This window comes from Pundamilia nyererei, unplaced genomic scaffold (assembly GCF_000239375.1).
Source record: "Pundamilia nyererei isolate P.nyererei 1_Seehausen unplaced genomic scaffold, PunNye1.0 scaffold00273, whole genome shotgun sequence".
In the NCBI taxonomy this organism is placed as follows: domain Eukaryota; kingdom Metazoa; phylum Chordata; class Actinopteri; order Cichliformes; family Cichlidae; genus Pundamilia; species Pundamilia nyererei.
The window spans coordinates 567,385-578,011 of NW_005187674.1; the positions used below are offsets into that span (position 1 = coordinate 567,385).

Here is a 10,627-nt window from a genome sequence, read left to right on the forward strand (position 1 = left end):
ACACACACACACACACACACACACACACACACACACACACACACACACACACACACGGCTCAGCTGCTTCCTGTTGAGGACTGACTGTAAACAAAGTGACTGTCAGCTACACGAGTGTACGGTTATAGCCGTCTTTCTGAGGACCAGGAGGAAACTTACACCTTGGAGGGACATCTCTGCAAAACTAGGACCACACCATTTGTAATGTGCCCCCGACTGGTGTCTACAATCTGCATTCTGAAGCCTCGACATTGATGGGGTTTTTTTAACCAGAAGTGACCATATTTAGACTGGAGGGTGGAACTTAGCACGCTAATGCTACTAAGCTAACAGGGTGTCAGCATTTGACCCAGATTTGTTCTACACATGTGCAAAGAAAATGCACATGCTTCCTTTGAATGGAAGCTATGGTTAAGAGTAAATGGTAAATGGACGGCTACTTGAGTAGCACTTTTCTACTCTACCACAAAGCATCATTCACCCAGTCATACACACATTCATACAAGCACTTTTCTATGCCTCATAAATGAGGAAGCGGATTTATTTAAACATTACGATGCATGCATCAAGGTATCTTGCTCAAAGACACTTGACATGCAGAGTGGAGGATCTGAGGAATGAACCCCTGACTTTCTTATTAGTGGATGACCTGCTTTAAATGCTGAGTCACAGATACATGGCCACACATGACTGTCAGGCGCAGGAACTGTAGCCAGTGGCTATCTGAACTGGACGTGTTTTTTTTGTTTTTTTTTTTACTGTGTTTGTACTTTTGGAGCAGTTTTAAATTAAGTTATCAAACAAATATTATGACTTACTGTAAGGAGGTCTGTGCTGATGGCTGACAACTTGATGACTACAGTAGCTGATAAATTAGTATTCCACCCTACAATCCAAATCCAACTTATGGCTCCAAAACACCAGCATGCTAATGTTAAGTCTTCAAAATGCAGATCAGTGGGCGATGTCACGGTGGCCATGTCCATCTTTATCAGACAGCTTTCTAAAGTAATATTATTTGTCAGATAATTTCCGTAAATACGCTTCATGAGGTGCCAACAGCACAAACTTCAGTTAGTGGATGTGAAGCCTAGCAGACAGCTAGCAAAGCACAACCAGCGTTGACCCAAACCTTCGAGCCTTAACAAAATGATTGTGGGAGGAAGTTCTATATAAAAATTATTGTTGCCATGGAGAAAGAAATTATACATAGAAGCCAAAACTTTGTTTTGTATGAGGTTGTAAACATGTTTATTTCTTCTGTAAAGTTAGACATATTAATATGGAAGTCTGTGGGGACTGACTGAACTTCCTCAAGTGGCCATTAGAGGAACTGCAGCTTTTGCAGTCTGATTGGGCCATTCAGAAATGACAAACAGTTTTACATGTGTGAACGTGGAGTCTGAACCTGTGTGGAATGGACCTGTAAAGGGCCGTGTGACAGACTCACGTCACAGGAACGCACAGTATAAAAAATAAGGTCCTCAAAGGTGTGAATGAGTGTGTGTGACGCTTACCAAACGCTGTAGGTGACATCTCCTGCATGATGGCTCTGTACTCCAAATGGTGACGACTCTGATTACTGGGACCTGCACAGGCCGAGATACATACAGGTACGTCAGGAAAAAACATTAGCTCACACTGTGTGGACACAATTAAGTCCTCATAAAGCAGATTGGTACGTTTTAGTGTGCAGACTTAGAGCCAAGGTACATATGTGTGTGTTATACCTGGGGCGCAGGGGGAGGGGGGTTTGCTCAGGATGAGGGCAGCTCCTGCAGGGGAAGGGGGCTTGTTGTTGGTTGATGGGGGAGTTGTGAGGTCAGAGTGGGAGGGGTCTGAGTCACGTTGCCGTGGTGACCGAGCGCTCCAGTCGTCTAGCCCGCTGGAAGCAGCCGCTGTTGCCGAGCTGCAGGTGGCACTGGCCTTACGAGGCTGAAAAAAGAGAAAAGTTTTAGTTTTTGTTACACCAGCAAAGTTTCATCCACTTAAACTGAATTTAAGACATTTTTTTCATTATTTTTCATGCCTTTATTTGACAGGACGGTTTAAAGCAGACAGAACTGATGCTTTTTAAGTCACTGAGTCAGTAGGTTCAAATATAAATGGCTATTTCTTCTGTTTTACAGGCCCACAAATAACCAGCTGATTTACTGTATATCCTGCTAATCTATCAGAATATAGCATATTCATTTATTATTGTGGCTCCTCTTTAAACTTCCCCTGAATGCTGCAGATATCTCTGTTAGAAACAGGGAAGGTTTGTGTCAGCCTGCAGTTTACAAGAAATCTTCCAGATTTAAATATCCAGCAGTTTTTCTGCATACTGCTTGCATCTTTCATTTTACATCTTCTTAATTCAGTCGTTGCTGTATATAACAAATCAGTGCTGAGCAGCTTCTTCATATTTTAACTCTGAACATTGGTGTTTTTTGGTTTTTTTAAGGACCTTCATTGGTATTCCAAAGTGAAACTACCGACTATAAAAACAAGGAAAAACCCTACTCATTATTAAGGGGATTTGAGGCAATTTGCTTCACAGGCGTCTCACTCTGTGGAAAACACCTCCACCTGACCATCAGTTATATTTGTTTAACCAGGAAGCTCCTGCAGGAGTGGGTCGACAAAGGGAGCATTAACAAGCATGTTTTTTATGACGGGAGAAATCGATGCTCTGCTGGAAAACCGGGACAAGCACACGGAGAACATGCAAACTAAACACCGGGTGTGTCAGAGTGAATGAAATGATGGGTATGGGTAGTTGGTATCCTTGTCTTTGTATCTGACATACATGGTCGACAAAAGCAACTGTGTGGCTCACAATCCATCAAAAGTCACAGTTTTTAGTTCATTTGGACGAGCACATTTGATTCAGGTCTGATTGGTACTGCAGGAGGAACAGCGACTCTTGTAAATTACCGATGCACGGTCGAAGTGTTGTCGCCTCGCTGTGGCACGAGCTCATCTGTCGTTCGGCTGAATGAGGTAAATAAATGGTTTTGGTGGCCTGATATGAACTGCTGTATAATTTTCTTTCAAAGAAAAGCACAAATTAGCCAGCTGGCTCTGTGGGGTTTTAAATGATGGCGACAAATTAAAGTGAAAAGGTTCAAAACCTTTTAACCCCGACAGTGAGTGACGGTTAGGGTCACCTATGGCAATCTGATTTTTGTTCCAGGTCCAACTGTGGGTCCTGTTTAAAATGACCATCGACTGAGTTGGTGTTTAGCTGAAAGCACGATTCATATCTGTCTGTATGGTTTGTCTGAAAGCATTAAAAATGAAAGTAAATCCATCACATTCCTACATTACATAAGCAGTTACGAAAACAGGGCGGATGGTTTAAGGATTCTGCTGCTAGAACAACAGGTTTTTCTCGAAAGTGAAATAAAAGCACACAGTTCTGAGTCAAATAATTTTCAGTGAATATTCATGGCCCGGCTCCCCCGTCCCACCTGTCTGGCCTGTTTCTCCTGGTCCCGCAGCCACTGCAGGTAAGACTCCCGGGCCACCTGCTCCTCAATGGCCTCGTTGGTGGCCTCCCAGTCCGTCGCCCTCTTTTTGTCCTCCAGCATCTGCTGCTCGATCCACGACTCCTCTGACGTCTTGATGGCCGACTTCATAAGAGACTGGTCCGCATACTGCGAGGAGGAGGAAATATATTTATTATACACACACAACTCCCTGAGCTAAAAGGCTAAATATCAGCTAGAACAGCGGTTTTCTTTAACCCTGGATTTGGTCAGATTTTATTAGTGACTGGGAAAAGGAGACAAAACAAGGCACAATGTGTCAAACTTAAAGTCCTTCATAAATTTTACTTCTGCCTGCAGGACGGTTAACACAGACAATCTCAGCTAAGGTGATAAAACTCAGTACATCTTTATAAAGTGTAAAGAGGGGGGCTGAGCATCCATTTGAGACCATCTCATATCTCTGTTGTCATTTTGAAACCACGCAGCAGCAGAGATATGGAGTCACAGACGGAAACGGCGCCTTCAAAGAGTCGCTGAACTGAAAACAGGCATGCATCTACATAAAAATACGTTTCTGCATCACAAATCTTGAAGCGCTGGAGCTGTAGACGAATGTTTCGTAACAGCACTCACAGGAAAGTTTTCATCAAAAAACCCTGCCAAGTTTGAGACTTGTAGGCTTTGATCTGCCCCCTCTACTGTACATATAAACGGCATGTTTCAAGAAGTTGTTCTCAGGCCCGTTAAACAGACGGCGTGAGACCGCAACAACCCCGACGCCGTGTAATCAAAAACTGAATGCAATGATTTGGAACCAGCAAACCCTTCGATTATTCACAATACAACACAGAAAACATGTCAACTGTTTAAACTGAGAGAAAAAGCTCGCAACTAATTAAGTTAACTGGCAACAGGTAAGCAGCACGATTGGGTGTAAAAGGCGCGTCTTGGGGAGGCGGGGTTTCTTAAAACTAAAGATGGACAGAGGTTCACCAGTCTCCAAAAAAACTGGACTCTGCATGCTGAAGTACATCATCTTGAGAAATTTCTGGCGCAGAAAGCAAGGCTGAAAATCAATATTGGATGCCCGTGATCTTTGGACTGTCAGGCGGCACTGCATTTAAGACAGTCATGATTCTGTCATGGAAATCCGTGCATGGGCTCAGGAACACTTCCAGGAATCACGGTCTGTGAACACAGCCTGTTCTCTGTGCCATTCAAACAACAAATGCAGGTTAAAGCTGCAAAGAAGAAACCACACGTGAACATGATCCAGAAATGCTGCCGCCATCTTTTCTGGGGCAAAGGTCATTTAGATTGAACTGAGACAAAGTGGAAAACTGTTCTGTGGTCAGACAACTTGAATTTTGTCCTGCTATGGAGGCGAGAGACCATGCAGCTCAGTTCAAAGCCTGCATCTCTGATGGTATGGAGGTGGATTAGGCAGGAGTCTTCGCTCTCCCATCCAAATCGTTGAACTCGGGTGTTTCAAACACTTCATTGGCCACAGGTGTATAAAATCAAGCTTGATTCGCTTGACTTACCAATCTGTCATGCTCTACTTTCTTGAGCTTTACTACTTATTTATTGTGTTACTTGTTGTGTTTTTGCAGAACTGGGATTTTCCAACTTTTAGGATAACTAAAGTCAGTCTGATGTGCTAAGCGAGTTTGGTTTTTGTACCCCAGGTTTGAAGGCGGGCAGTCCCAGTCCGACCCCGATCGTGGCCTTGTTGGGATTAACCACGGAGTTGTAGTGGATGTTGCGGTGGTAGCTCACTCTGATTGGTTCGTCGTGGTTCTGATGGATGCCGTGGAAAGTGTTGATTGGTTCTGGAGGAAGAGGAGGTTGTTAGATGGATGCGACTGGCTGACGGCGATGAAGGTTGTTTCTCGACTCACCTGTGCCGTACTGGTAAACCTCCACTGGCCTGTTGTACATCTCCGCCATGGCCTGCATCTCGATGTGGTTGCCATGGCAGTTGTTTTTCCTCTTCCTGTTGATGTATGTGGTGAAGTCCTCTGTCACGTAGTTGGAGAAATAATCTGCGTTCTTCATCTGAACGCCAAAAGCAAAAACTTTATAAACACAGACTCGAACTGTAAGAGTAACACAGGAGGAGGAAAAAAGGACGCGTCTACTCACCAGGTAGTCCATACAGTGTTTCCGCACCACTTCATGCATGTCCTGGTCTCCATACACCTGATCAGCTGAGACACAGACACACAGGACGAGTCAATTCATTTGGGATTCAGTATAAATGCTGGTAATTTGCCAGAACATTAAACAGATTTAAGAGGTTTTTATCAATGCCACTCAGAATTAAACTAATAACTAATTCACAACAACCAAAAATACTGAAAAATACGAATACATTAGGGGCGCGTCGCTGTTCGCATCCACCACCAGCAAACTAATTTCTCTGTCTTGATTTCAGTCAGTTTGAAATGCCTGCATACATGTGCAGGGTCAGTTTAACAATGATGGCTGATTTTCTCCATCTCACTGCCGGCCAGCAGACATGCTAACGACACGAGCATCCAGGCTACCAACGGATTCAGCACTTTTAAGACTTCTGAATGACTGAAGACATTTTTACTCCAATAAAAAAAATGAACTGTCCTGTTGCTGTGAATCACTAGAGACCTGTCGCTGTGACAGCTCCAGCAAAACTGATATTTGGATGAATTCTAAAGACTTTTAAGATTTTTTCAGGATGTGCAGGAATACTGTAGGTGATTTCCACGAGGAAGCGGATTTAATTTTCCACTAGTCACTTGAGGCTAGTGAGGTCACTTTGTGATCCTTTGACGTCACTCGTTAGCACTGGACTCACTCAGAACAGTGAGCTTGGTTTAGGCGATCCTGAGAGAGGTTAGTTTTAATGAGAGCATCATGCACTGTTGCAGTCTGTTAATTGGAGTATGGACCCTGTTTTGTCTTTTTAAGACTACGCAAAGCTTTGTCTCTTCTTTTCAGTCCTCATTCTCGGCCTCTGCAGCTTTTTAAAAAAAACTGTTTTAATTCATGTGCATGCATGATTGCATGCATTCATGTACGCAAAGTTTTTAAAGAATCCCTCTCGGGCCGCCTAATATTTCAGTGTGGAAAGTTTTACTGGAAGTTTCTGCTTGACGTTGACAACTTTGCAAATGGCAGTGGATGCACAAAGGTCACGTCAACCTATGAGAACAGCTGTGTTCTGGTTTGGTTTTGGCTTGTGGTGCAGCTCTCGATTCTTTTTAAACTTTGAGCAGGTCAGTGTTACCGGCATTTAGTCAATACATCACTGCAGGAGGTCAGAGATTCCTGAATTGCACAGAGACGGAGACTGCAGCAGAAAACTTTGAAAATGCCTCTATGATCACTCCGTCTCCTCTTTCAGCTCACGCTCTAGATTATGACGTGTAGGACGTGGCTCCAAAATAGTGCGTTTTAAGCCAAGTTCAGGTGCGCTTCGTGATTTTTGTGTTCACCAAACATTACTACTCTAGCTGCAGAAAAAGACATTTCAATTTACTGTAAAAGTTACATTTTATAGCCTCATACTATTGATGTAAGGAGCCTGAGCGCGTCATTGGCTGGAAAGACTTAAGACACCATCTTGGTGTTAGTTAAGAGACAGTTGGAAACCAAACATCCCTTCTGATAAAACCCTTGTCTGCTGTAAAAGAGCACTGATCTATAATTTATAAGCTAGTGAGGATTACTGCAAAGTAGAACAATTGCAGGCATCACGCTCAAAAGTGGTTTCATCTGACAATTCAAAATAATAATAATAATAATAATAATTCAGGAATGCTTGTAATTGGAGGACATAAACACTGTTTTGTGCAGATATGACAACATGTGTGCCTTAAAATTTTGATTTGACCTTTTGTGTGGAAAGGGAACAAAAAGCTAAGGAGGACTGGCGAGTCCAGGGTGGCCTGAGCGCCCGCCATTATAGTTGCACAACTGTGCATGCAAGCAAGGGACCAATGTTGCAGCCATAATTGCAGCATTAGTGTCCCCTGCACTGCCTGCACGGCCCTTTGCAGCTGGTCCTGAGTCTGCACAGAAGCAATGCACTTTCTGCACTGGTCAAAAAAAAAGCAAAAAACACTTTCAGTGCTGCAAGGATGTGACAAAACTTATGCTGCTGACAACTGATGCATAATAGTTAGTCTGTGAAGCCCGACTTCAAAGCCAAGTGTTGGATTAAAAAAACAACAACCTAAAAACACTAAAAACAAATTAAAACAATATTAATTGATCAATCTGTCGCTCATTTCCCTTTGATTTCACATGTAGATTATTTTCACTGTTTATTAGCCAGTTTTTGTGTTACATGTCAAAAAAATAGAGAAGCAGAAAAAAGTCAACAAACAAAAATAATGTCACACAAACACACTTCCTGTCTGAGATGGCGGTGGGATGTAAATGAGCCCCATTTCGGTTCAGTTTACAGAAAGTCACATGATCTGTCACCGCAGTAATTCTCAGAACCCCCCCGATGACTTCCTTTTTCTCACTAGCGGTTTGCTTCGTGTTTTTGTGCATAAACATGGCGGTATGACTGCAAAGTGACACACTCATAACACATCTGACACACACACACACGGCTGAGCAGCAGCAGCAGGTGTGTGTGTGTGTGTGTGTTTGTATATATATATATATCTCAGAAACATTCAAGAGGGAATCTCCCAGTAATCTCCCACTCAGAGCAGTGGCATGCACCCCGGTGCAGGATCTGGAGCGCAGCGAGGTTAACCCGCGGGTTAGTCACACATGCACAAAAACCACAGTTTACTGACCAACAAGTTCTCAGAAAAATGGTGTAAAAGAAGGGCAGCTTCTTTTTTTTTGCAGATAGCCACACTGACTCATGCTGGGATTAAATGACTTTTAATGTGATTGTATTGATGCAGACACGTGTTTAATGCTGCAATAAAATTTAGCAAAACTTCAGTTTTGCTAAAGTTGTGACAGTTTGGTACAAATGACAGTGCAAACTCCAAAAACTCCGTCAGTTTGTCTAATTTCAGGCTTTTTTTGATAGAATAAACATGTTTGATATCATTACACCTTTTCTTCATTGCAGCTCATCCAAAAAGACACAACTTTGACTGGCAGAGTTTGCAAAAGATCTCGTGAACTTTCACACCACTGTTGTCTTCGTCCATCTTTGCACGTTTCTTCAGACTATTTTATTGCTAAGCATCAAGGTGCATTAAACTGCATCCCTTTCACTGCAGGATCGCCAGGATCTGTTGGTCACTGGGTCAGTAACCACCCTTGGACCACGTTTTGCCTACGTGAAGCCTTGGAAGCCAAGTTTGGCTTGGGCAGCGAGATGGTTTGTGCAGGTTCAGTGTTTTTCAGCAGCAACAGGTGCATCTGAGAGTTTGTTGAACAAAGGCATGACGCAAGAAAAGCAGACAGGAGACAAGCACAAAAGACAGAAAACCAGGAGAGGAAGGGACACATGCAACAAGGAGAAGAGAAGGCAACAAGAGGAGAAGGGAAACATAGGAGGAGACAAACAGGAGACGATAGAAGACACAAGGAAATAAGGCAGAAAAACAAAACAGAAGAGGAAACCAAAGCTAGGAGAGGAGATGCGAGACAAGGAGATGAGGCAGGACACAAGGAAATGAGGTAGGAGACATGAGCAGAGACAAGATGCAGAGGAAAAGGAAACAAAAGGGCGAATTTGAGTTGGTTGCTGAGAAATACCACACACACCACGACAGATAGACTTCTGCAGAATTAATAATAAACCCCATGCACACACACTCACACCCACACACAAACGCGCACACATAAACCACAGCGAGCGTTGTGATTGGTCAGCTTGGACAGCTTTCTCAGAAAGAGGTGGGCCCTCACAGAACCGTGTCCGTCTTGTTTGTTACACCACTGCTGTCGATAAAGTTTTTATCTGAAACTCGCAGTTTGACTCCACCCTGACCGCCAACACCAGCAAAGGCTTCTGGGTACTGAAGTTCAGAAGCAAGCTTTAAATTACCAGCAGCTGGACACTAACATGGACAGAAGGGATGTAGATCCTCCTGCTGCTGATTAGATCTCATTATTATTAGTATTTGTTCATAGTGATCAATAAAAACAAGTTATTATTGATTAGAAATATCAGACATTGAAAATATTAGCAGAACCAACATTCTTGGTAGCAGTATTCATATCTTGGTAATCAAGCTTCCAGCTGACCAATCAGAGAGCAGAGGGACGTCACCATCTCTTCTGCAGAACTTTATCAGCTCCGAAGCTCCGCCCCTGTTTTACACATTCGGAAGCGGGCCGCGGACCACAGAGGCGCCACAGTGACGTGACGTGTGGGCCGCTGGGCCTCACGTCCTTCCTCCTTCTGCAGAATTAAGCTCACTGTCAAGCAGGAACCTCAACTTCCAGTCAGAGGTCAGCTTTAATAACATCAGGCGACCTCAAACAGAGAAGTGCGGCGACTTTGTTAGGTCCTTTAATATGTTCAAAACCTGAAGGTAAACGTACGAGTGGTTCAGATCAGCTGCAGTTAACTGACCCCAAAAACTTCTTTGTGTTTGCGAGCTGGCGCTCCACGACCTCGCTCCACAACGTCCACCTCCCTGCAGCTGTTTATCCAGCTGTTTCAACCCTCAGAGCTGTGAATCCAATCAAAATGTCAAATTCTGACACATTTTTATCTACCGGTATAATTGTCTGACTAGTTTTCATATTCTTCATACGATTTGTTTTATAGTTTTCTTCTATTTTTGAAGTATTTCTTACTATGTTTCAAAAACGCCTTCATTCTTCACTTGCAGCCTGACCTTTCTTTGATTCTGCAGAAGTTTAACTGTGTTGTTTCTTTAGACACTGAGTCACTTATTTACTCGTAAATAATGCAACATGAACTCAGAGATTCACAAGGAGATTGCAGAGAATTCAAGGGGAAAGTTAAGAGGGAATTTCCTCACAGCTCAGTGTAGGTGTCTGTATTTGTGTGTCTGTATTTGTGTGTGTCTGTGCACTGACTCTGGGTCGGTTTTGAGTGACCAGCTCCAGCTGACCTGACACTTTGACAAGTTTAAAAGACTAAAAGACTTGTTTGTCGAGCTGAGGTGACCGTGACCTGAGCAGCGGTGCTTTATACTTATGACACACACACACAC

The 10,627-nt window shown here is 43.3% G+C and overlaps 1 protein-coding gene across 2 annotated transcripts in view; it reads right to left on the minus strand.

Annotated features, from left to right (window-relative positions):
- The window catches only part of otud5a (OTU deubiquitinase 5a), a 36,381-nt gene that overhangs the window by 5,261 nt on the left and 20,493 nt on the right, over positions 1-10,627 (minus strand). For both annotated transcript variants that reach the window (XM_013915224.1, XM_013915223.1), the window contains exons 3-8: positions 5,622-5,686; positions 5,378-5,534; positions 5,160-5,308; positions 3,456-3,641; positions 1,731-1,935; positions 1,518-1,589 (exon numbers count right to left, since the gene is read on the minus strand). In XM_013915224.1, the coding sequence (XP_013770678.1) occupies positions 1,518-1,589; positions 1,731-1,935; positions 3,456-3,641; positions 5,160-5,308; positions 5,378-5,534; positions 5,622-5,686 (834 nt within the window). The remainder of the gene's footprint in view (positions 1-1,517; positions 1,590-1,730; positions 1,936-3,455; positions 3,642-5,159; positions 5,309-5,377; positions 5,535-5,621; positions 5,687-10,627) is intronic.